This window comes from Cervus elaphus, chromosome 12 (assembly GCF_910594005.1).
Source record: "Cervus elaphus chromosome 12, mCerEla1.1, whole genome shotgun sequence".
NCBI lineage: Eukaryota > Metazoa > Chordata > Mammalia > Artiodactyla > Cervidae > Cervus > Cervus elaphus.
Genome location: NC_057826.1, coordinates 91,950,407 through 91,977,979, shown reverse-complemented (window position 1 = coordinate 91,977,979; position 27,573 = coordinate 91,950,407). Strand labels below are relative to the sequence as shown.

At 40.5% G+C, this 27,573-nt stretch overlaps 1 protein-coding gene across 2 annotated transcripts in view; it reads left to right on the top strand.

Annotated features, from left to right (window-relative positions):
- IQGAP2 (IQ motif containing GTPase activating protein 2) overlaps positions 1-27,573 on the top strand; it is a 296,931-nt gene that overhangs the window by 175,298 nt on the left and 94,060 nt on the right. For both annotated transcript variants that reach the window (XM_043920016.1, XM_043920017.1), the window contains 7 exons: positions 4,630-4,697; positions 5,012-5,125; positions 5,799-5,977; positions 8,012-8,099; positions 12,484-12,647; positions 15,236-15,396; positions 21,107-21,231. In XM_043920016.1, coding sequence (XP_043775951.1) covers positions 4,630-4,697; positions 5,012-5,125; positions 5,799-5,977; positions 8,012-8,099; positions 12,484-12,647; positions 15,236-15,396; positions 21,107-21,231 — 899 coding nt within the window. The remainder of the gene's footprint in view (positions 1-4,629; positions 4,698-5,011; positions 5,126-5,798; positions 5,978-8,011; positions 8,100-12,483; positions 12,648-15,235; positions 15,397-21,106; positions 21,232-27,573) is intronic.

Genomic DNA, 27,573 nt, shown 5'->3' with positions numbered 1-27,573 from the left:
CCCGGTACTTTGCCTCCTGGGCTCTAGAGCAGAGGCCCAGTACTTGGGGCGCACGGCCTTAGTTCCTCACAGCGTGTGGGATCTTCACGGCTCAGGAATTGAACCTGTGTCTCCTGCGTTGGCAGGCTGATTCTTGACCACCAGGGGAAGCTGCTGTTTGTTTTAATCATCTGTAGTAAGAAAGAGTGCTTTTCATTGACCAGAAAATTAAGTAGCTCATGACAGAAGGCAGACAGCTAGGACTGGATTGGCTGAAAAACCAAGCAGAGGGCCACAGCCCAGAAGCCATTGAGTTGTGCAGCAGAGCTTGGAGCGGCTGTGGGGTTTGGTCTGAGCAGAGATGGGAAGAGGAGAGGCCTCAGCCAGCATAATTTGGATCAGTTAGACCTGCTGAACCTGCTGGTCCTTCCCCAAGGCAACACGTGGAGATGCTGATGGCAGGGTAGCACACCAGTATCAAGAAGACACAGGGAACCCCATCTAAGAAGATAAGGCGGTGAGCGCCCTCTGCGCGTCAGCCTCCTTGTTCCTCTCCCGTCTCCCTGAGGCTGCCCTCTGGCACGGGATGCTTGTGGCTTAGTCGCCAAGTCCTGTCCGACTCTTGTGGCCCCGTGGACTGTAGCCCGCCAGGCTCCTCTGACCATGGGACTCTCCAGGCAAGAACACCAGACTGGGTAGCCATTTCTTTCTCCAGAGGATCTTCCTGACCCAGGAATCGAACCCAGGTCTCCTGCACTGCAGGCAGTTTCTTTACGAACAGAGCTACCCGGGAAGCCTCGGGCATGGGGACCTGCAGCCAACAGTGACAAAGAGTTGCAAGTCTCAGACCTCAAGATGAGCCCCAAATCAGGAAATGCCAGACATTTGAAGGAAACTAAAGCTCTGAAAGAGGAATTACATTCAACACACAGAACCAACACCCAGGGAACAAATGAAAATAGTAAAATACGTGCACTTAGTAAGTCGTTCATTTTGTCTACTTAGTAAATAGGCTTATAAATAGCAAAACCAAAGAAAAAACTAAGAAAGAAGAAAACTGGATACAGATTAAATTAGGAAATAAACTAATAAAATTTATTTACCTAAACTTTTATTGCATAATCTGAAAATTTAAAAGTGCATCTAGAATTCCAGATTATCTCAACCTTACATAGGAGGGGAGATAGAAGTGGAAATACATTAAGGATAACTGATATTCATTAGCTTAGCCTTTGATGCAAGAATATAAATTTCAAGTATGTTAAAACTAACAGAATATTAAAATAATATACATCAATATACACATTAAATATGAAATTATTTTATGCATAAAATTTATTAGAAGAGATTTTATGGGAAACTCCTAGTTAAATTTTACTGTCACATTTTCAAAGTTTTTCCCATTGAATTACTTTTATACTTTTTTTTTGGTCAACTTGTTCAGGTGTATTTTTTTATTTAGTTGTGAAAGGGGATAAAACTACAAATCAGGAACCATGAAAGAATGCATACAGTGGTATTTTTTTGATCATTTATGGATCTATTTTTATCTTTTCAAATATGGCTTGATTTTACTTTCCTAGAATTCTTTTGTAACTACACCCCTTTCTGTTTAATTCTGTTGAATTTTGTTGTTTCTGTTACTAGTCAGAAGTGAGTGACTAGGTTGACATTTTATTTGGTCCAAGTGACATGAGGTCCCTTTTACCTGGAATATTTTTTCTTGTGTAATAAATTGAGAATTGGTTCATAAAATATTATGGTTTTGGAAATGTCAGCATCCTAGTTTTAATTATAATGACTTGTTATATCCCTGGTAATCTCTAAAGACCTAGAATTTAAGGAATGTATCCTGTCTTTCTAGCTTTGAATTATGAACACATAATGTCTATTTTACATTGAACGATGTTCAGAGTCTAATATGTTTTTCCCTTGTGAATAAGATACAAATATATTGGAATTTAGTAGTAAAATACCGTATGTTTAAAGTGTCTTTTGTCCTTTGTTGTTTTGAGGGAAAAGAAGGGGGAAAAAAAAACCAAGAAAGATAAATCCCCCCAGAAAACAACCTTTAAAATTCAGAAGTTCATTAATATGCATTTCCTGGAAGAAATTTAAATGACCAATATGTGTATGAAAAATGCTTACCCTCACAATGAACAAAAGGAAATGTAAACTTTAATGACATTTTTCGGCTATCAGATTGGTGAGGTTGTCATGGATAGAACCTCTGCTCTTAAGGGGACAAAGAAAATGGCATTTTCATGGATTGCTAGTAGAGTGGGGCCATGCCCAACACCTGGGTCTTAGTTCAGTTAAACATTCAGACTCAGGACCGCGTGCCATAACCACGTTGACTGCAGATGCTCAGAAGGAAATACCGCCTGCCAGCAGGACGGCATCAAGCGTTTGCTCTGCAGTGGGAGGCTTCTCAACACTCCACGTAGTTGTCCACACAGCCATTTAGGACCTGTTCTCTTTGGTGCCCTAGGTGATAACTTGGGTGTGAAGTTATGAATGACACCAACAGTGGTAGTTACTGAAGGCTCCCTGGCTGAGCACCTCAGTCCCCAGGAGCCAGTATCTATTATAGCAGCCCCATAGCATGGCTTCCCAGTTTCCTGCAAGAAGTGTTCCAGTTACAAGAGTCGCTGAACTCAGGAACACCCAAACTGTGTGGAGCCTCCTAGGTATTTATGATGCCTTCTGGTCAAGATGCAGCTTGCCAATCAAGGGTTATTTTTCCCCTAAGCAATGATGCTTAGTAACATGGTTGGCAGTATACATTTATTGGGTGCCTGGGGGAACGGAGCTTGAACGTGAACTGAAGGAGGACACTTTCTATTGCAGAAGGGAGAGGAGTTTCATTAACCCTTTCCTCACAGAGAATAAATGAGTATAATCTCTTTCAAGAACACGATTTGATAATATATATTAAAAGTTTTATATATATATCCTTTCAATTTGATGATTTTCTTTGTAGGGATTTATGTGATGAGTAAGATATATGCACAGTTCAGTTCAGTTGCTCAGTGGTGTCCGACCCTTTGTGACCCTGTGGACTGATGTGCCTATATATGTAGGTTCACTGCAACATTATTTATCGTAGTGGATAATTAATGATCGTCTAAATGCTCAGCAATTGGTTAAGCAAATTATAGTACATTGATACTATAGAATACTGTGTGGTGGCTCTGATGGTAAAGAATCTGCCTGCAGTGTGGGAGACCCAGGCTTGATTCCTGGGTGGGAAAGATCCTCTGGAGAAGGGAATGGCTCCCCACTCCAGTATCCTTGCCTGGAGAATTCCATGGACAGAGGAACCTGGTGGGCTACAGTCTATGGGGTCACAGAGAGTCGGACACGACTAAGTGATTAACGCTTTCACTTTTTTCATGTGAATTTATGGAATAGATATTTCCAGAAACAATATTAAAATGATTTATATCAGAGTATTTACTGTTTAACTCTGAATGGTGATTTTCTATGTATTCTTTTGAAACCACAGATCAGTAATTTTTAACTTTGATCACATATTGCTTTTCTAAGTGATTATTTCTTACAAAGATCGAAAAATTTAATATCAATGCATACTGCTTACACTGATTAATCATGCATTTTAAGAGTTTTCATTCCATTAAGAAGGCTTGATCTTGAACTCTTAATGAAATTTTGTGTTTGTAAACTCAGATATATCTCATATCAACATTTGAAATGAGTCTTGAAATACTTCAAACCATCAAAATCATTCTCAGTTCATTTTCCCATATATGGTATTTGTAATTCTAATGTCTAATTAAAATCTTCTAAGTTATAAGTCTATCAGAACTGATACTAAGTGAATAAAGAATTTTTAGTTGGGTTGTAGAGTTGATCTTGGGTACTGGGAAGGTTAAAATACATGTAGTTCAGAAATTATGGCTCAATGTTTTTGAGGTGAGAAGTCACATAACTAAATATTTTCATCCTTTGGTAGAATTTAGATGTCAGACTCTAGCTTCTTTTGTCAGATTACAAGCAGGTTAGTTGTGACCATCATTGCTTCCTATTGAACTTTTTAAAAATATGTACACTTTTCTCTGCATTTTCCACTTTTTAAAATATATCCATGTCATAGTAATATATCCACATCGTGATTTGTCTTTAACATCTTTCCGTCCACCAGTAAGTAGTCTTACTGCTCTATTTATTGGTTCAGAATGTATAAAACAAATAGTTCTTCAAGGGGGTATATGGTACTTGAAGGCATATATAGGTATGGAAAGGAACATATAATTTGAGCTATACTTTAAGCAAAATAAAATCATGTAGTATCCAAAGAAGTGTTTATTCTGTGTGTTACTTGCTGTTTTGTGTTGTGTCCCTTAGCCTCCCTATAATTGGATGATTAGGTTAGCTTGCCTGTGGACGTGCTGTGTAGTTCAGACCAGTCTTCAGACGGTGACTGGGCCTCTAGTCCTGGTCCCTCCTGGTCCCAGTAGGGCCTGCCTCACCTTGGGACATGGTTGCCTCATCTGTAAGGTGCCTGGATTAAATGAGAGGATCTCTTAGGAGTTTCTCAAATAAAAAAGACCCTGAAGACTTATGCAATTTCTAGCTCTAAGATTTATGATGATGAAGTTTCTGATAGTTCTATGGTTTCTCTTTCAGTTTATATCTGTTCAAACTAGGAATTGCACCCCAGATCCAGGATTTGTTGGGCAAAGTAGACTTCACAGGTACTATTCTTTTTCTTGATAATCTTTTACAGCGTGGTTATTAAGAAAATGTAGCAATTTTTTCTTCATTTTGATATTGATTCCTTTTTCCCTTTATATTGATCAGGGGAGAAAACTTGATTATCTTTAGACTCTGCCAAGTTTCTGTTTGCTCACCTTTGTGAAATGAGAAGCTGAGGCTTCTTTCTAAGGTTCTTCTTTAGAACTGACCCCATGTTCTTGATGAACACATTTCTTAACACAAATACACTCATTCCTGCCTCCATCTCTATGGCTTTCATTGATTTTTTTTTAATTTTGTTGTTCTTTTTCAGAGGAGGAAATCAGTAATATGAGAAAGGAGCTTGAGAAATATGGAATACAAATGCCATCTTTTAGCAAAATAGGTGGTATTCTGGCTAATGAACTGTCTGTGGATGAAGCTGCATGTGAGTCTGCTTAAGATTCAAACTTGCCAATGACATGAGACTTACCTATTCTTCAGTTTGGTTATAAGAAATAGAATATTTAGAAGATATTATAAGCATGCTAATTTTTTTATAATATGTATTATAGGTAATTGATTTGAGCATCAGAATATAACCAAATATCAGGATATAACATCAGAATATAACCAAAAAATTGACCTTGGACTCTAGACATCTACTTGTACAATGCAATTTAAGAAGTTCCAGAAGTATCTTTATTCTCCCAAACGTCTCTCTGCTTTCTTTGTCCTTAGATTTCAGTGGCAGGGTACTCACTGCTGGGAATCTTTCCATGTCGCAAGTTAAACTGCAGTCGTCTCTTGAAGCCAACATGATACTTTCCAAGTGTCACTCTGCAAACCCCCAGTGGTTGCCATAATCTTTGATTCACATTCAATGCAAGTTGAATAAATGAATAGGAATTATATAACAGATGCTGAGACAGGACCCGAGATAAATGGGCAGGTGGGGAGGTTGTCACAGGGATGTTCTGTGATGTGTCTGAGGTTCTGTTGTTTGAATTCTTGATTGGACCCCATGGAAGAAAGCAAAACTGCTTAAGTTACGCACAGCCAGTACACCTGTCCATGTTGTCTTTTGCTGATAAAGTTCTATTTTTCTTTTTACTTTGTAGTGCATGCTGCGGTTATAGCCATTAATGAAGCTATTGAAAAAGGAATCGCTGAGCAGACCATTATAACTCTAAGAAACCCAAATGCAGTTTTGACTTTAGTGGATGATGATCTCGCAGAGGAATATCAGAAGGAGCTCTGGGAAGCCAAGAAAAGAAAAGAGGAAAATGCAAGGCTGAAGGTATTCAGTTAGATTATGAGTGGTCAATATAGTAATAAGTATGGTTATGCATTGCTAGTTTGAAAAAGCTTTAATATTACGAGGGATATTTTTAAGTCCGCTGGCTGTGATCTCTCTAGCCAGAGGCTGTTGGTTTGGATGAAGTATAAAGGTAAAATGAGACCATGCCCTCTGTAAGGAAATTAGGTTTTCTTTTTTGATGAGTATTACAGGTAGCAAGGATGAAAGATCATGTTGAAAACTTATCAAGAAGGTGTAGAAGGAGCAGTTAAAGATATTCCCTCTTTGAATATCACCAGCAAATCTTGTATTAGGTGACTCACCTTTAGATTTATTACTAGAGGCTAACCATTGGGTGTGGTGAGGTTAGAGGAGACACTTTTGAATTCACTTTCCTTGTATTTTCCCCATAGTTTTCCCTCGTATTTGAAGAAGTGATTTCCCTCCTTGGAAAGTCAGCTCCTGACCCTCACATTATATTTCCCGCCTCCTGTCTTATGGAAAACTTTGCACTCAGATTCCACTTCCACACCAGCTTTCCGCTCCTTAAAGTCTTGCCATGTCAGCGTCAGCTCCATTCCCAAAGTAGCCCCTTTATCTTCACTTGTTCTTGGTGGATGGCATTGGGCACACTTGCCCCACACTGCCTGCTTCTCCACCCCCACCCACGTTTTCTGGGCCTCTCTGCTGCTGTGGACCCCCTCTGCATCTCTTCATGTCTCTGCTTGTTCCTCTCCCTAAATGTGGAGAGCCTTCAACGTCTGACGTTGAATCACTCCTTTCTCTGTACTTCCTCCACTGAGCTCATCTACCTGTTGAAGAACGCAAGCTGTCAGCTTGATAGCCTCATCCCTTTGCCCCATCCCATCAGTAAGATGCTCGTCCCTACCTCCCCTTCTCAGGAACATGCCTGGTACTGACTTCCCTTGGAATGACTCCCACACTGTTTCAGAACTCTTTTATGCCCTCTGTGTCACTACCTGTGCTGCCTTTTCTTGCTGGGCTGACCTCCATCCACCCACCTTCTCGTTTCACCACTCCTGTCTTGGCTCTGCCCCTCCTGACCTTGTCTCAGGGCTCTTCCCCTTGGGTTCCCCGGCTTCCTATCATTTTCCAAGCCAACCCCTCTCCCGAGTTCCAGGTTGCAAAATTGATCTTTAGCTACAGATCTGATGTCATCCCACCAGAAACCTCCCACGATTCCCTGCCGCCTACTGAGTCAAGCACAGGTCCTTCTGCTGGCCTCAAAAGGTCCCAGCATACCCAACCCGCCTCCCCGTCTTTCTGGCTAACCCAGGACACACACTCCGACTGTAGCCCTGACGCACCAAGGTTTCTCACTGTTGTGATCAAATCCTGTTGTCTGCATCCTTCTCTCCTCTGCCTTGAACATTGCTCTCTTCCTCCATGATGATGATGAAGGTCACTCAGTCGTATCTGACCCCATAGACTGTAGCCCACCAGGCTCCTCTGTCCATGGAATTCTCCAGGCAATAATACCAGAATGGGCAGCCATTCCCTTCTCCAGGGGATCTTCCTGGCCCAGGTCTCTTGCTCTGCAGGCAGATTCTTTACCATCTGAGCCACCAGGGAAACCCCCTCTTCTTCCAGGCCCTCCTCAGTTGTTGTCTCTCTTTAAAATTTTCTTTCCACCCAGGTACTTCCTAGAATATATTTTGTTTGGCTATATTTGTTATTTATGTTCTTGATTTTTCTGTTAGACTGAATCAAATGGCCAATATTCAGCTGGTTTTGATCTACAAAAAACGGCAATATCAAGTGGTCCAGCCTAATGTTTTCCACGTTAGACAATTAGGCCTTTACAGGGAGTCACTGGGTCTGTTGTTCATTTTTGTAACCTCTGCTGGCATAGCTAACCCTGGTGCTCTGCACAGGGCAGGCACTCTTAAATGCTTGTATTGAGTTCACAAGAATATTAGCAAATGGTTTTTAGTGCTCTTTAAGTTTTTGCTTTTGAATATCAAGTTTTGGAAACATTTAACCTCAAGAATCAAAGAAGCCTTTGTTTTGCAGAATAACTGTATCTCAGAAGAAGAAAGAGATGCATATGAAGAATTGCTGACACAAGCAGAAATCCAAGGCAATATCAATAAAGTCAACAGTGAGTAATGGATCATATGGAGGAAATGGATACTTCTATAAGATGCAAATTTTTCTTATCTGGATCTCAGCAAAACTCTTAACATATATCCTTATAAAAGTGCCTTATATGATGACAGATCCACTGAAAGTGTTGCTCTTAATTATGGTGCATCATCTGCTAGTTGTCCATGGAGCTTTTCTGGCCATCTTGTCCCCAGTCCATGCAAAGTATCTCAAAACATCTTGAAGCTAGTTTGACTGTACCTTCCTGTTTCATCACAGGTACAGTGTATGTCATTTTTTGAACCTGTCCCTTATTGGGCTAACCTTAAAGGTCTTTTAGTGAAGATTATGAGTTAACAATTGTCATTCCTTGCCCAGGATTATATGATAACATTTTATTGAAATTGTAAAGCTGTTGTTGACACCTCTGCTTTTTATTACTTCTGAATTATTAGTCTGCAGTGTGTAAGGATTGTTCTTTTAGTGCTTGTGTAGCTTTGGTGCAAGTGAATAAGATGTGGCAGACCTATAAATCACATCGTGGCAGGTTTGAATCCCATGGCCCTGAGACTCCATGGAGTCACACAGGACATTTCTCCTTGGTACCTAGTTCAGTTATGTGACTATAAAGAACAGAAAACTGGGGTAATTCAAATAAGCATGTGCAAGTTTAGATACACTAGTCTCTTTATTAGTCTTTTTTGTTTCTCTAGTAAAATTTATTTTTACTTGAAGCAGTAAGGAATTCTCTTTGACATTTATGTCCCCAAGGTCAACCTAAATAACCCACATATACCCAAAAATGAATACATCAAAGACTAGTTAGTCCATTTAATAAGGCATGTCAACTTCTGCCAAGTTTAAACTTGGAGTGTCCGCTAATTCCAGTAGTCCTAAACCCTCATGATAACCTCCTAGATGAGCTTTGAATGTTCTTTATGGCTCTTAGCGCTTTCAAGGAAATGCGCATCTATAGGTATTACTCAGGAGTTTTCCTCTAAGTTGCTGGTAGAGACATATATTAAAGGCTTCAAACAAGGAGGCCCAGAGAAAATTGATAGATATGTCTAGGAGGTAACAACTGAGTGGGTTTGAGAATTTACCTCCACTTACAAGTACTGAGAGCACTAGGATTGCTTTTTTTAAGGAACACCTTGACATTTTGAGATGTGTGTTCCTATTTTTATTATTAAATTTTGAACATGTTGGTGATGATACATGAAGTACAATTTCAAGTTTCTCTTTCTGCTCTATTTGAAAGCTGAGAATTTCATTATGCTTGACAGAAATGGATTATAGGAAGAAACTAATATTGCCAGCGAGACATCTGAGGTTCATAAGCTTAGTGGGGAAATGGTTCCATAGCTCTGTGCCATCCTTTATTTTTGAAATGTTTATAACCACTAGAATAGATTTCTTTTTCATGTTAAGTATAACACCTTATATAAATGTTTCATTACTTGATTGAATGACACAATTTCCTGACCACAAATTTGATGCCAAATCGACTATACTTTTTTTCCACTTTTAAGTAAAAAGCATGAGATGATTTGTACTAATGCATAACCAGCTAAAATTATGAAAGACATTGTAGTGTTTAATGGCTTTAAATGCTTGGAACATGATTATTCTGAAGGTTTTGATCTCTCCCCGTTGGAAAATTTATAGTAATACTAGAAATATCCAGTATTAGTCTTGAAAAAATTCTCCAAAGTATATTTTAGCCAGTGACATGACAATGAGACAATGGTATGCTTTAAAATATGTCAGTGTAACTACTTGACAAGCTTTTTCCTAGTCATTGAGCTTGTTATATTAAAATGTTAAGGTGTGTACATTTGTAGCAGCCATGGTAATGGCAGAAAGTGACAGCTTTGATGGTAGTGGTACCAGGTCTGTTTTCAGAGGCTTCAGGTTTGTTTGGACTGTGGTCATTTAACTTGGAGTTTGGTACATGCTTTCCATTCATTGCATATATTCTGTTAAGATTAGGGCTTGAGACTTTGTTAAATGCAGAGTGTAAAAGAGTGGTTAAGCTTAGTTTACATATATTTTTTAGAAGAAATGGTTCATGAAGAGTGTTTTAAAGGATATATTTTTTTCTTGTAATATTTTACCATATAGCTTTCCAAACGTATATAATAGAGTTTTCAAAGGTGAAGTACAGTTCTATTCAGGATAAGTAGAGACACAACCAAAAGGCCTTGGGTAACCTTCACAGGGCATCAAATACGACAGCCAAACACTGACCTTCCTTTCTGGAATTCTTTCATTTATCATACTAGTTCTAAGAATAGAAAAAGGCATTTGGGTCCTTAGGGTATTATTCTAACTTATTCTAAGTGTAAGTTTTCTGGGGTGTGGCACGAAAGACTGCATTCGTTGTAAGTATTTCCTGTTCTTGAATGAGGTATCTCAGTAGAAAAGCTATTGAGCTTGGCTCCTTGCGAATATAGGTGGAGAAGATAAATTCCTGTCTGTTAAAAAGGGTTAGAATAATCTTAGCTATAGTCTAATCATGTGTTAGGGAGACAGACTAATCCTTGAAAACTCTAGAAATGTAGGGGTCTGTGTTATTTCTACTAACCTGAAACCTTCTCTATAAGGCAAAACCCTACTGGTTCCGTCCAGTTTCTGTTGCCTGGTAGCAGAGTTCATCACTCATTCTTCCATTTGGTCAGCAATTCCATTTCTGTTTTCTTGAAACTGTACTGAATTTACTGTTCCAAGTACCCTCCATGTGGTCACTAAAATTCAGGTCTTTATAATCTGAATGTTATAACTCATAGAGACATCACAGAGCTTCTGATTGGATCAGGTATTGTAAACCAAAGCATCTCTGTGATGAGGGATTTTTGGGGGGGAGGGGGGGGTTAAATGATACAGTAGTCCTCCCCCACCCCCACTCCCCACTTATCCACAGTTTTCTTGACGGAAATTTCAGTTCCCTGCTGTCAATTGCAGTCTGAAAATGTTAAATGGAAATTTCCAGGAATAACGCCTATCTTTTCAGTTCCACGCTGTTCCAAGTAGCATGGTGAACTCTCACGCCACCCCCCTTGGCACGTGGACCGTCGCCTTGTCCAGGATGCCCCACCCTGAGTCACTTAGTGGCCATCTCGGCCACCAGGCTGTCGGTGTCATAATGCTTGTGTCCATGCCATCCTTGTTTTACTTAACAGTGGCCCCAAAGCCTGAGAGTAGTGATGCTGGCAATTCAGAGATGCCCAAGAGAAGCTATTAAGTGCCTTCTTTAAGTGAAAAGCCAATGGGTCAATGAAGAAATCAAAAAATAGCTTGAGATGAATGAAAATGGAAACCCAACTTTCCAAAACTTATGGGTCATGGCAAAAGCAGCTCCAAGAGAGAAGCATATATCAGTACACAACTATTTCAAGAAACAAGAAAAATTGTAAAATAACAATAAATAAAACTGAAACAGAGTCATAGGCACAGAGAACAAGCTAATTTTTGTCAGAAGGGAGATGGATGGGATGGGAGAAATAGTTAAGATGTTTAAGAGGTACACACTACCAGTATAAAATAAGGAAGTCCTAAGAATGTTATTAGTTATTATTGTTCATCTCTTACTATGCCTATCTTATAAATTAAACTTTATCACAGATGTGTATATATAGGTTAAAAAAAAAAATACCTGCAGGATTCGGTTCTATCCATGGTTTCAGACATCCAGGGGAGTTCTTGGAACCATACTAACACATGGGACCACCATTTCAATGTAGAATTATATACTCATGTGAGTTTTGATTGTAATATTTTAAAAAACATATCTGAAATTACGTTCCCCTAAAAAAACTACCCTTTACAAAACACAAGAGATAAGGGAGACTATTTGGGGACTTAATAACCATTCTCCTCCGGGTCCCACAGTGCTCATTCAGAGGGAAGATAGAGCCCTAGGGCACGCCCTGCTTCTGGTCTTCACGTGTCTTTAACCTCCTTGGGGAGGCAGAGCTAGCACGCAAAGAGCGTTAAAGAGCAATGCGGTGGGATACACATGGCCCAGTCCTAAATACTATAACAATTCCCAAGGTGTGAAATCCTCAGGAACTGAAGCCCTGTGAGAACTTCATGGGAGAAATGGTTCCAATGCTGGTCCTGAAAGGAAGAATTTTGCAGGGAAGTCATGCTAGGCAGGAATGACCTTATAACTCCAGCTTTATCAATGCTGAGGTTCTTTTAGGGACTAGCTCCAAGGATTAGACTGTTTTCCAATTCCAAGCTACCATTTCCAACGCTTTGCTTACCATCCAAATGCAACTTTTCAGAGTTCATGGAAAGTGACTGCTTAGGCTCTAATCCTTGGGCGTGTGGGCTGCTGGGGTCAGGCCGCAGTGGGACGGGCACAGGTTCTGACGACGTGTTACTCCGACCCTCAGGGCTGGCTGCAGTGGACCACATCAATGCAGTTATTCGGGAGGGTGACCCTGAGAACACAGTGCTTGCCCTGCAGAAACCAGAGGCCCAGCTGCCCGTTGTTTATCCCTTTGCTGCTGCGATGTATCAGAATGAGCTTTTCAACCTCCAGAAGCAGAACGCCATGGTAAGTCAGAAGAGACCCGGTTACAGAGGTGTTAATTCTGAGTCCTAGCCACGAGGAGGGCTGTTGAGGAAAGATGAGTGGGAGTGTAGTGTCTTCAACTTGTAGAGTCGCTGATCTCATTGGCTTCCCTCACCAATCCCACACCACCTTCCTCTTTAACTCCCGCCTTTCATCTCTTTAAAGAATCTGAGAGCATAGTTAGGAAATGCAGTCGGGGCTCTACACAAATACGCATTGAAAACTAGTTGTTCTTATTTCGTGTGTGATTTTTTAAAAACCTGGTATAATTTAATAACAGACTGAAAATTTTTTTTTAATATCTAACTTTCTTGATTTAGATTTCCAGAAATCTGCAACCAAGAGCATTAGCACCATGGCCTTGATTTTTGTCAGTGTCTGCTCTTCCTATGTTGATGGGGTTAAGCAGTAAAATCATAGAAGGTTACAGTAAACAAGAGCATATGTACTAGTACAGGATTAACCTAAGCAATGCAACAGAGTGAAAAATACTAAAGGCAGTGCCAAGAACTTAATGTATGAAGGAGCTAATATTTCAAAGACATGGGAAAAGAAATGAAATCCTTAGAAGCATTTAACCATTTGAGAAGGAAAACATTACCTCAGTACACATAACAGAATACATTTCCAATATGAAAGGTTATGTGTAAAAAATCATTTAAAAATTAAAGTTCTGAAAAAACATGGAAGGATATTGGATCTTAAAATCAAAAACAGTAGTGCTCTGCCAAAAAACAAAGAGGAGGAAAGCATAAAGCGTAAACAGGCAACTCACAAATATACAGGGATGTTTCACAGTATTATCTATAGAACTGAGAGAAGGAAACAAATCATATGTTCAACTAGTAACAGGCTGCACACCCTACTATTAAGTGGAAAAAATGAGGTTGAAATATAGAGCATTATCTTGTTTTTTACAATCAGAAAAGGAAAATAGTTTAAAAAACCAAAGTCTGTGTAAATGTTTGCATGAGTTAAAAATTAACGAAAGTGTGTGTCACGAAAGGCCTTGGGTAGTAGGGTTTGTTTTCTTATCCTTGCTTATTAAGACTTACAGTGCTTTATAAATAGGTATTACAGTATGAACTGTGCATACCACTTGTATGTGAATTTTTTTCAATAGTAAATACTATAGTACGATATGATACACAGTTGGTTGAATCCGAGGATGCAGAAACTAGGGTTCAGAAGGATGAGCATATGGAGGAACAACTTACATGGGGGCAGAGGAGCCCAGCGGGCTACAGTCCACGGGGTCACAAAGAGTTGGGCACGGCTTAGTGACTAAACAACAACAATTATATGGAGATTTTGGACTGCGTGGAGGTTCAGCGCTCCTAACTCTGGTGTTGCTCAGTGGTCAACTATATTTTGTAATAAAAGAAAAATAAGTTATTTCTTTAAACTGCCTATAGGTTCTCTTGTTAATATTGTCCCCGTTTCTCTAACTCTGAGGTCTAAAGCGACTTACACTCTAGCACTTTATTTGTCCTCATCTTTTTGGCTGTATACCGCTTTAGGTATTTGTGGTGAATATCAAATGATTTCATTCTGCTCTTTACTTGTAATTTGATACCTTCCTTCTATGTTAAACTCACAGTTAATGTACTGTCTTTGGATAAAACTTACATGTTCTCTATAAAAACCCTTCTTCCCATTTGCTTTGGAACATAAAATTGGTCTTTGTTAATCTAAAATCAATTCACTGTGAAATTTCCGTGGAGAACCAGAAAGCTATAGTGCATTTTGGTATAAATATTATACATACGAGGTATACAATATCCTAAATGTAAAGATAGATATCAGAGTTTTAAAAAATTTATTTTCATGCTTCCTCTATGTTCCTTCAATAGGATGGAAGAAATAACCCTTATGAAGCTGGGCAAAGTCAGTATAAAATGGTTGAAAGGAAAAGAATGGTGAAAGGGGCATTCTGTAACCTGAGATGTATTTTTTAAATTAGCCTAATCCTTACCTGCTTTTCATTAAGATTTGCATCACATTTCTTCAAATATCTAGACCCTAGAGTATGTGTAAAATTTCTACCCATTTATAAAAATGTGACTTAGACTAACTTTTAAAAATTAAAATCAATATTGCTTAATGACTTTGATTTACTTTTCCAGGGTTATCATCTTTAGGTAAAATTTCTCCCCTTTTTCTTACCCTTAGTTCAAACTGAAAGTCATTAGTTATGCTAATGTCTTACTTTGCACTTAGAGACAGTAACGATGTTATCCAACCGGTGGCTTAATTATTTGGTAAGACTAAGCCTGTTGGCAGCCATAGCTGCAGGTAGGAATAGGCTGCGGCCATGCAGATGTTTATGGAGCCATAACCAAGGATTATAATTAACTCAGTTCCCCAGACAAGCATCTAAGGAAAATCCAGAAGCTGCTGACCTGTTCTTGAAAGCCAATGAAAAATAGATGACCAAGCAGCCCTCCTTGTCCTGGATTCTCACAATCTCTCACTTTTCTGCACTCTTTGAAGTGAACCTTCTGAAGCCCCATCACATACATGCGGTGTGTGAATGTGGGGAGCTTATATTACCATATGTTTCCTGACAGAACTACTTGGCCCATGAGGAGCTCTTGATTGCGGTGGAAATGCTATCTGCTGTAGCTTTACTCAACCAGGCCTTGGAGAGCAGCGATCTTGTGTCTGTGCAGAATCAACTTAGAAGCCCGACAATAGGCTTTAACAATCTGGACGAGACGTATGTGGAACGGTAAGGTGACGTTTTCACTTCCTTTCACGGCAGAGATGTGTGTTTGGCAGACCTCACAGATGAATGATTTATTCCTTCCTCAAGAAATCCATATAGCCATGCTTACTTTTTTTTTTTTTTTGCCGTGCTCATTTTCTTAAAAGCTAGTCTACTTTGTTCTAAGAGTCCTTCAAATATTTGAATCCTTCTTCCCAGTTTTCCTTTTAGAGGAACAGAGTCTAAGAAGGAGCATCCCGTGGCAGTTCCTTACTGTCTATATTGTTAGCAAAAATTGATAGGCTTAAATAAAATAAATGTTGAATGTGTAACTTCCCTTGGGCTTCTTTAGAAAATAATAGAATGTGGAAGAGTTGGAAGCAGCCTTAATAATTGGTTTCTTAGTTTACTGGTGAGGAAACTGAACCTGGATTTGTGGACCCAAAGTTGGGCAGTTGAGCTTCAAACCTCATTCTTCTGATGGTTAAACCACTGGACTCCAGAGACCCCAGTGGCTCATGACAGTGGGTCACGATCTCAACTTAGTGTCTTTCATTTCTTGTTCCTGAAATAAGCTACTCGATAATACAGTTGATAGAATCAAAAACACTATAGCAGATAGAGAAAACTAAGGGCCAGAATCATGTCAGTTCAGTCACTCAGTCATGCCTGACTCTCTGTGACCCCGTGGAGTGCAGCATGCCAGGCTTCCCTGTCCTTTACCAACTCCCGGAGCTTACTCAAACTCATGTCCATCGAGTCGGTGATGCCATCCAACCATCTCATCCTCTGTCGTCCACTTCTCCTCCTACCTTCAGTCTTTTCCAGCATCAGGGTCTTTTCCAATGAGTCAGTTCTTTGCATCAGGTGGCCAGAGGATTGGAGCTTCAGCTTCAGCATCAGTCCTTCCAATGAATATCCAGGACTGATTTCCTTTATGATTGACCCCCCCTGCAGTCCAAGGGCCAGAATAAGGAGCCCAGTTAGAAAGAAAGAGAAGTCACTCAGTCATGTCCGACTCTTTGCAACACCATGGGCTGTAGCCTGCCAGGCTCCTTCATCCGTGGGATTCTCCAGGCAAGAATACTGGAGTGGATAGCCATTTCCTTCTCCTGTGGATCATCCCGACCCAGGGATCAAAGCCAGGTCTCCCACAATGCAGGCAGATTCTTTACCAACTGAGCCACCAGGGAAGCCCTCATTTTACTTTTAAGTGAGCAGTTATGGATGATCAAGGGTTCAGACTCTCTTCGAGCAGCTTCCTTTGCTTAAGCAAAAGGGACAGAGGGAAAGGAAGACTCATACAGAGGCGGATGTCACCAGAGTGAACCCTGCCATTCTGGATGGGAGGCCAATTAGAGGTTAAGACGGAAGCCCAAGATAAAATGAGTGAATGTCCGTCTTGGATGCTTGTGACCACCAGGGGGAGATGTCTGCATAGATCTTGACAAAAGCACTTGACTGGTTCTGGAACTGCTGAAGTAGGTAATTCTCTTGAGTGAAGTACAGTTGTACAGGAGAAATAAAGACTTGCTAGATTTTTCTAAATGGTATTTGACCACTTGTCTATGTAGAGAATGGCCCCAGAGTAGTAGACAGCCACCAGGGAAGCCCTAGTAGAACAGGGGCCTTCCCTGGTTTTTGGTCATCTTGGAAAAACTGATGTTCTTATGCAACTTAATTTGATGACTTGGTTTCTATAACTCCTTAGAGTCTATTTCCAAGGTAATTTATTTCAAGCTCGGCTGTTCATATTAATGGCACCCTCCTCTCCTGCAAGCTTAGAAACCTCCAGTTAACTTGAGTTTTTCTCTGCCTTCTGTGAGACACCCTTGAGCTATGAATAGCCTGCTCACTTTTTTCCCAGACCATAGCCAGTATGTGTGCACAGTACCTCTGCATAATGTTTCCACTTCCCAGTGACCACTTCATTTAGACATTTTACTTTTGCTTTTGAAACGACCTCCAAATTGGTCTTGCTCTGTCTTTGCTGTCCTCATTCATCCTTTTCTAACTAGGCTTTTCTGCTTTCTCAGTGTTAGAGAAGGCAGGGTTGGTCACTTCCTTATGAAGCCTAGTGGTCTAACAGGACTTGTTGATGAGATCATTTTCAAGAGACAGAGCATCCCTGCCACCTCTCTCTAAATGACAGTACCCCCTCCCTCCAAATCACCCACTTCGATTATTAAAAATCCTCTCTTCCTCTATCTCAATTTACAAATAACCCATTAAGGAAAGGGACCCACACCCCATCTGAGAACCACTTTTATACCTGTGATTTTCAACTGGGGACACGAATAAACTTTAGAGTGAAAATATTCTGTATGAAATACTTTAAAATTTTTATTTTAAAATAAAAATCACAAGTTTTAGCACTTTCCAGGTCACCTGGATGGCCCAATACCAACAGGAGTTTCTTGAGCCCCTTTGGTTCTGATATGGATTGTTGCATTGGTCCCAAGTGGTCTTCTACAGCCTCAACATTTCAGTTTCCATGCTAGCTTTTAACCAAGTACTTGGAAGCCCAAGTTGGCAGGTTTTCAACTTTAAGAAACACTATAGCTCTCCCTTATGGTCTTACAACTCCTTCATTGTACACGGGTGCTGGGCAGGGCCACCTGGCTGAATTCTTAGAAGGTCTCTACCAATTTACCATGGCTTCTGCCCTTGGGACTCTGTTTTCCCAGAAAGGTTCTTTTGTCCAATTCTCACAAGAGTGATACAGGGTTGGCATTGGCTCTGGGCATACAGTGCTCCCAGATTAATTGTTCTAAACTGTACTTAAGTTTATCATGCGCCTCCCTACGACTGTCCTCTGTTCTCATCTGAATTACCATCAGCGTAATTCAGCCCTTAGCTCTAGCTACAGTCCTCCTTGTCTTTTGCGCTTCAGCCAAGCTGGATCCAGACACACTCTGCTCTTTCTGGCGTATCCGCTCATAAGCACACATGTCTCACCACTAAGGACACAGTGCCTGTCACCCATCTCCACCTCGCACAGCTCTGGAGCGCCCAAGCCATCCTTGCCAGCGAGGATGCTTCTGTGAATGAGTTCCATGCTTCTCCCACCCCAGCTAATGTCATCTCTTCTGAGAACTAACATGATGTGGTTAAAGGAACATAGCCTTGGAGCCAAAAATAATCTGCTTGACTCTTCCTAGCCAAGCCCCTGTCTCTTCATCTGTAAAGCACAGAAACTCACACACCACAAAAGCACCTCCTCTGCATTTGCAGAACACTTATGAGCCTGTCCCAGGCCAGGTGCTCCACCACAAAGGGTTTCTGTCTCCTTCTCCTTCCTTGGAACTCCGTTACTTCCACTCTTATGCACAACCTCTAATTTTATGACTTTCCCCATGCTCTGCTGTTATACCCTATTTGAGTTTTTTTTTCATCTTATCTAATGGGCTGAAAGGCTCCCCAGGTGGCGCAAGTGTTCTTGCCTAGAAAACTCCATGGACTGAGGAGCCTGGTGCGCGATAGTCCATGGGAGCGCAGAGAGTCAGACACAAATGAAGTGACTTAGCGCAGTGGGCTGAAAGCTCCTTGAAATAATGACTGCATCTTGTCCCTTCCAGTCTCCCCATAGTGCCTGCCACAGGTTTTGTACATAGTTTGTACTTCATAAGCATCTGCTGAATGAAGCTGACATTTTAGTCTTCTTCAAAGCTCCCCAAGAGTGTTAGAAAGGTAATCTTACTAGGCTAACCATAGCAGACACCAAAGGGAACTCTCAGAAAGGTGGGGAGGGAGAAGACATAGTCCTGTTGGGTAAACTACAGCAGTACCCAAAGTTGGCATCTTAGTGCTGGAGGCTAGTGCTCATACGGAAAGCCTGTGGAGCTCTGGTGTGTTTTCATCACATTTTTTCCTTTTGCTAGTATTTGTTCATTTATGAGGAAATGGTGGGTGAGTGTGGATTTTACTTTTTTCCCATGTTCATCCTTAAGCTTTGTCATTTTATTCCCACTGGGTCAGCATTTAGATGTCAGATACATGAAATGCCTGAAAAGATTTTGCACTTTCTTATAGAATGGTCCCCATCTATAATGGATACTAGTGAGTGCAAGTTGCCGTTTATCCAGTCATCGTGGTCAGTGTTGTTTATTACATATTGCTACTCATCAGTGGTTTCCTGGTGGCTCAGATGATAAAGAATCTGCCTGCAATGAAAGAGACCCAGATCAATCCCTGGATTGGAAAGATCCCCTGGAAAAGGAAATAGCAACCCATTGCAGTATTCTTGCCTGGAGAGTCCCCATGGACAGAGGAGCCTGGTGGGCTATAGTCCATAGGGTTGCAAAGAGTCAAACGTGCCTGAAGTGACTTAGCATGCATGCAAGTGTAGAAAAGTGTTTTCTTAGGTTTATAACTCTTGATAAGATGAGAATCTCACACAGGACCTTGAGACACTTTCAAGCCTGTGTTTGGTAATGCCTTGTTCAGACACAGAAAATGAGTCCTCCCCACCACTTCCTATTCTGAATGATATTTTTCTTTCAAGCTACATCCAGTGGAGGACATCTCAGTGCCACCCGGGAGTGTGCACAACTTTGAGAAAACCTGTCACAATGAGAAAACAGTTATAGAGTCCATGTAGTGTTACTTCTTTGAACCTCGGCTGTAAATCTATTGGTTCTATTCAGAAGTCAAATTGCAAAGTGAATCAGTATATACATAGAGGGTTGATCTTTACTTCTCTGGTATAAAGATGCACAAGCAAATTAAACTCCTGGGTTTCTATACATTGGCCTGGAATAACTTACTCATGTTAACTTATGTTGTAACGTTGTTTCTATAATTTAAAGTGGGAAAATTGCTGACTAAGAAACAAAAGCCTCTTAGTAACATGTCAAGGTGAATTATTGGATTATCTTTTTCCCCAAAATTTCTCAGGACAAGAAAAATATTCAGAGCATTGACCGAGTTCTGTTTTCCCGAAGGTGAGGAGGGTCAGGGGTCCGATTGAGGCGTAGGAGTGGGAGGACAGGGAGCAGATGCAGCAGCAGGGTAGCAGCTGTGTGAAGCCTGAGCAGTGGGCAGGTGAGGAGGGGATTCCAGCACACTCTAGTTCAGCTCACGCACCACCTCGTCAAGAAAACAGGCAGTGAAGACACAGGATCTTCACCAAGGTTTCTGGAACTGCAGTTTCATTTGATTTGATTTGTCATTTGGGTGTATGTATTAGGCTACAAGGTAACCCAGCTATGTTAGGGTTACAGTTAAAAAAAAAAAAAAAAAGTGGGGGGGGTGGCTCTCAAGGCTTGCATTTGTCAAAGGAAGGAGAAAAAAAAAAGGACCCTTGATGAAAAGATTAGAAGCCATGGTAATTCTGAATTTTATATCATAATAGTCATCTGGAGTCTGAGCAGAACCAAGACATTCAAAGGGAAGGAAAATACTTACTAAAAAAAACTAGTAACTTCACAAAGTTAAGGATGTTGAGGTTTCTTTGCTTGAGATAAATACAAGATTGGAATTTGAGGAACTTTTTATTAAAAAACATTTGTGCCTGGAAGTATTTTAAGGACAAAAACAACATCATTAGTCTAAATGAGCTTGGTTTATGTTGACAAAGCTGCACAAGACAATTTTATTTCTACTCTGTCTAACTTTATAACATCACATTGGGCCGTGCATGTCAAACTTAAGATGCTTGCCAGATTTAAGATGCGTGACATGAACAAAGAATGACTGTCTCTGATAGGCGTCATGCTTGCTTTCTCTTCTACAGTTATGCAAATGCACTTCTCTGCATTAAACTGGAAGCCTTATCCCAAGGGCAAGATAGCTTAAGCTGGAATGAAATTCAGAATTGTATCGATATGGTTAATATTGAAATTCAAGAAGAGAATGACCGTGAGTATGGCAGTTTCCTTCTCTAGTTAGAGTGGGAGAATGAGGTAGCTGGACAGCCCGGATCCCTAGGTTAGGGCTGCCAATCTTTTGCTCGTGGAGCCCTGTGAGAAAACATTCTTCTTACAGGTATGTATGTATTTATGTATAAGTGTTATTTCTGTACTACTATCCCAGTGTGTTATAAACATTACAAAGCAAACATAAGACATAAAAGAGTAGAATACAATACATAAATACAAGTGCTAACTTTTAAAATTTCCTTTTACTTGAGCTTCCCTGGTGGCTCAGCAGGTGGAGAATCTGCCCGCAATGCAGGAGACACAGAATCCGCAGGTTTGATCCCTGGGTCAGGAAAATCCCCTGGAGAAGGAAAGGGCAGCCCACTCCAGTATTCTTGCCTGGAAAACCCCAAGGACAGAGAAGCCTGGTGGGCTACAGTCCAAAGGGTCGCACAGAGTTGGACATGACTGAGCGCATGCACACTTGGGAAATGACTGCTCTGAAGAACTCAGTTTTTTAAGCACTCAGCTTTATTTTGACCTTTCATTGGGGTATTATTCTGAAATATGACACATATTCCTGCTCTAAGAAGAAATTACAACCCAGTCTAACTGTTGTTTATGATCTCAAATCATGGTGATTTGCTGTATTTCTAGAACTTAGGAGCTCTCAAAATGTTTTGTCCTAGTTTATTTTCCTAAGGTTTTACAACCTACATGTCTCCATCAACAGATAAATGTATGAAGAAGATGTAGTGTCTGTGTGTGTGTGTGTCTGTGTGATGGAATACTATTCAGCCACAAAAAAGAGTAAAATTTTGCCATTTGCAACAATATGGATGGGCTAGAAGAGCGTTATGCTAACTGAAATGTCATGTAGAGAAAGGCCAATGCTGTCTGAGATCACTAATATGTGGAATCTAAATAATACAACAAACTAGCAAATGCGACAAAAAAGAAGCAGGTTCACAGATCTCTGAGGAACAAATTAGTGGTTACCAGTGGGGAGAGGGAAGGTGGGAGGGGCAAGTGGGAAGTATAAACTCTTGGGTATAAGATAGGCTTAAGAATCTACTTATAACATGGGAAATAAAGCCAATATTTTGTAATATCTGTAAGTGAAAAGTAACATTTAAAAATTGTATAAAAAAGATAAAAATGTTTAAGCTCTATGCTTACTCTTTATAAACATAAAAAAGTTTACAATGTTTTGTTCTAGTTTGTTTTGTTTAAGCTCTTAGATCTGGTCTTCTAATACTGTATCTCATTTTGTTATACTACAGTCACTGGAGATAAAACATTTGACTTTGTTAATTGCATTTGCAGAGTTTTCTTTGCTTTCTTTACGACTTCCTATGAACCCTGTGCCCAATATCAAGGCCAGGTTTACTTTTTGCTAAACAACTTCTCACTCTAGACCTCTCATAGAAAGCAGGGTCCAAGGGTGCTGCCTGGACGTGGTATACCATAGATGCCACTGTTAGACTGATTGCTGAACTTGTTTTCATTCTGTCCTTTTCAAGAGTTGTCTGCAGATCTGTTTCCCCTTTTGTGACTGCAGGACTTTCTGTTGCCTTTCTGCATTTGGGGATCCTGCCATCAGACAGCTGACACTCCACCCACTTGGCTCTTTTCTGGCCTGTTGGCTGGGGAGCTGGGGTTAGTTGTGAGGAAAGCACTACTTGAAGCAGATGCTCAGCGTCATCAGTGGGGGGTCAGGGTGTGGGGCATGGCACTGGTGTGTGTGTCCTGTTGCAAAGCTCAGGCCCCCAGCCACCTGCCTTCCTCCTTGGCCCCCTAGCTCCACACTTGCAGGGTGCAGCCATGGTTTGGGTGCTTTGGCTAAGGCCACTCAAATGTTGGCAAAACACAAAATTATGTTGCATCTTTGTTTTCTAACATTTTCCCTATTCTTTGTGACAGTATGTGCAATCCAAGTTTGCTTTGGTGATTTCTGTATGTCCTGTTAATACAGGTGAAGATGTATCAATTCTCAGTGCTGAATGAATGTAGTTTTATTCTCATTCTTGATACTGACAAGGGGGAGGGAGGAGGGACCTGCCATTTTTTGTCCCAGATGATCAGATAGAGCCTTTGCTTTTACCAGGAGAAGAAAACCCGTAACATGTATATAATTTTAAAAGAAAGTGGTCTTTTGTGGGTGAATTGGGCGGGTGGGGCGGGGGGCATACCACACCGCTTGTGGGATCTTAGTTCTTCAATGAAGGATTTAACCAGCGCCCTCAGCAATGAAAGTGTGGAGTCCTGACCACTGGACTGCCAGTAATTTCCTTGTAGGTGGATACTTTATTGGGTTTTTTTTTTTTTTTTTTTTTGGTTGCACTGATTCTTTGTTGCTGCATGCAGGCTTTCTCTAGTTGTGGCGAGCAGGGGCTGCTCTTCCTTGTGGTGCCCGGATTTCTCATTGCGATAGCCCCTCTTGTTGCAGAGCACGGACTCTGGGTGCCTGGGCTTGGTAGCTGCGGCATGCACTTGCTCGCCGCAGCAGAACCTCCCTGGACCCGGGATCACACCTGCGTCCCCTGCCCTTTCAGGTCGATTCTCATCCACTGCACCAGCAGGCAAGTCCCAGGTGAATACTTTAAAGCAAAATTGCTTTAGATCTGTGTGGCATTTATCTAAGTAGCTGTACTATTAAGTTATTCTCCACGAGACGTAACATACAGCAATTATCACCTTCTTGTAGCCATCTCAATTAAGTTCAATTCAGTAGCTCAGTCATGTCTGACTCTTTGCGACCCCATGAATCGCAGCACGCCAGGCCTCCCTGTCCATCACCAACTCCCGGAGTCCACCCCAACCCACGTCCATTGAGTCAGTGATGCCATCCAGCCATCTTATCCTCTGTCGTCCCCTTCTCCTCCTGCCCTGAATTTTTCCCAGCATTAGGGTCTTTTCAAATGAGTCAGCTCTCCGCATCAGGTGGCCAAAGTATTGGAGTTTCAGCTTCAACATCAGTCCCTCCAATGAACACCCAGGACTGATCTGCTTTAGGATGGACTGGTTGGATCTCCTTGCAGTCCAAGGGACTCTCAAGAGTCTTCTCCAACGCCACAGTTCAAAAGCATCAATTCTTCGGCGCTCAGCTTTCTTTATAGTCCAAGTCTCACAGCCATACATGACTACTGGAAAATCATAGCCTTGACTAGACAGACATTTGTTGACAAAGTAATGTCTCTGCTTTTTAATATGCTGTCTAGGTTGGTCATAACTTTCCTTCCAAGGAGTAAGCGTCTTTTAATTTCGTGGCTGCAGTCACCTTCTGCAGTGATTTTGGAGCCCAGAAAAATAGTCAGCCACTGTTTCCACTGTTTTCCCATCAATAGATATGTTTTCCCCATCAAATATGCCATGAAGTGATGGGACAGGATGCCATGATCTTAGTTTAGCCATCTAGAGACTAATTGTTCTAGGGGACTTAATATAAAAGATTTAATTTCTCTCTGTTTTGGTTTGTCGTTTTGTCAAAATGGGGTATTTTTGCTTAAAGTTCTTCAAGTATTGGGAGAAGGAAATGGCAGCCCACTCCAGTGTTCTTGCCTGGAGAGTCCCATGGACATGGGCACCTGATGGGCTACAGTCCATGGGGTTGCAAAGAGTCAGACATGACTTAGCACACTTGAAATATTGAGTTGGACATCATCTGTTTAGGTGATTGCTTTAAAATCTAAATTAAATATACAGTTGCCAGGCCTGAATTGCATAATAGGTAATTAGAAATTAAATTAAATAATAGAAATTAAATCATCTGAAAGAGCTGAGAGGTTTTCATGGACATCTTGAAAGTGCATTGCTCTCCCCACCTCACCCCTGCCACACACTCCAGGGTCTAATCCCGTGTCTAAATTGTGGTGTGGATGAGGTATGGTGCTGATGGGAAATGTGAAAGCTGAATTGAATGGAGAAGCTGTTAAATGCATTTCCTCAGATTTGGATGCTCTGCTGATTTCTTAATGGAAAGTTTACTTTTCCCAGTCGAACCTTAGTGGAGCATTAGTTTGACCAGAGAGCTTAGACAAGGTTTTCTTCCTGTGAATTTTTGCTTTTTAAATTTGGTAGGTACCATTCTTTGTCAGTTATCTCACTGAGATGGTAGTGTCTCAAATACTGACAACATCTTTAAGGAAATGCCCACCCTCTTGTTGGACTAGAATGTTATAGTATCATATGATGATTCAAATAAGTGGGCCGTGAGTTGAGGCTCAACAATATTTGCCCAAATGGGATTTTCTCTTTATGTATGAACAGAGGATGTGATACAGATGTGCCCAAGGGACTTCTGGGAAGGTTTTCAGCCCCTGTGAGGTCATTGACTATGACATCAGCAGCTTGTGGTCCTATAAACACACCAAAAACTTAAGCAGGCAATTTCAATCAAGTCAGCTGGACGGCACTCATTCCCAGGTGATTGGCCATTAGGTACACACATTCTCTTTCTCAGAGGTAGTTCTGTAAAGATCATTCTTGAGTGGGATGTTTAAAAATATTTAGAACAGTAGACCCAAGGGGATGTTGAGAGAATGACATAAGTGTTCCATGCTCTCCAGTTAATAAATTTTACAGGTGAAGTGATAATGCCTTGTATGTGGCTGGTACTTGGCCTTTCCCAAGTTCTTCCAATGTTTTGAGATAACCTAACTTGTACATTAGAAAAGTATTTTTGCTGCTGCTTCCAACATACTGGAGTATTATAATCTGGAATAATTTCTAGGCATTTTAGAAAGTCCCTTTCCTCCTATAGATTTTTTCATTTTTAACAATGGTCTTTATGGGGTATTTTATTCAGGAGATAACTTAGCTAAACAATGTACCTTAATTTGAATGTCAAGATGAAGATGCTTCTTAAAAATTAAAATGATATATTCTGTTTCATAGCATATCATATAGAGTAGCTTCTGACTGCTTTTGTTGAAAAATAACTGACAGAATGAGATAATGTTTGACTTTAAGTATGTTTACTTTCTAAGCTTACTGCTTGTTAATGTTTAGTTTCTTTAGTAATTCTTGTCCATGAGCACTCACCTGGGAAGCAGAGGCCCCCTGTTAGTATGTGAAGGTATGTACATGTCCATGTGTACTTTTGTGTATGTATATTCATGAATAATATACCCATGCATACATACACTATAGTATCTTATGACTGATTTATAGTTTATTTTTAAGAATAACATAGTATTGAGAAGCGGCCTCCAAATAGGTCCCTTTTGCTAGACTTTCAAATACTTTTCCAACTGCATGACGTGGCTTCTGTGCTTTTCATTTCTGGACCTTACAGTCTCTGTCCTAAGATCCTGTGTATAGTAGAGATAGTAGAAGTTTAAATTGGTAGATATTTAAACCCTTTGGTACATCCAAAGGGCTCCAGATGTTATTTTCCCAGATGGTATTAGAGAATTTATGATGTTGCTTAGCCATACTTGAACCTTAAAAATTTCCCCAAACATGCATGACTTTGGTAATTTCTATGGAGCCTACCTACACTTGCCGGCTACATGTGGTTATTTTAACTAATTAACAGTAAATAAAATTTAAAATTTAATTCTTCAGTTATACTGGCCACATTTTAAGTGCTCATTAGCTATGTGTGGCTAATGGCTACCATATTGGATGGCCCAGAACATTTTCACCATCGCAGAACATTCATTGGACAGAACTGGACTATATTAACCTTGAAAGTCACTCTGCTAACACTGCAGGGAATTGTTTGGTTTTGAACTGTCTCTTCGGTGTTCTTTACAAAGTGGTGTAGTAGAGTAAACCAGATAATAGAATGCATATCCAAATCTCTTTGCAATTCTGTTTTCTTTTCTGTACATCTTTACAGTAAATTCTTCTAGCCCTGGCATTCTCTGATTCCGTCAAGCAGCAGTACTTGGCATTATTATCTAAGTGAGGCTTACATTAGAAATGAGCATCTCTGCTGCTACTTATATGTCCAGTTATCTCCTGTTTTATTTTTCATATTACTTCCTTTCTCTTTTTATTCAAATCTAGAGAAACTGTGTTGATACTGAATTAACAAGTTCCATGGGCCAACATTATCTCCTGTTTTTACAGCACCTTTATTGGGATATAATTCATATACCATAAAATTTCCCGTTTTATTGTGTTTTTGTGGTGGTTTCATACATTTAAAAAATTGTGCAAACATCATTAGTATCTAAATTCAGAACATTTTCATCACCTCAGAAAGAAACTTTGTACCCATTAGCAGTCACTCCCTTTTCCTTATCCTGCCATCCCCCGGCAGCAACCAATTACTTTGTTTCTATGGATTTTCCTATTCTAGGTATTTCATATAAAGAGAATCATGGAATATGGG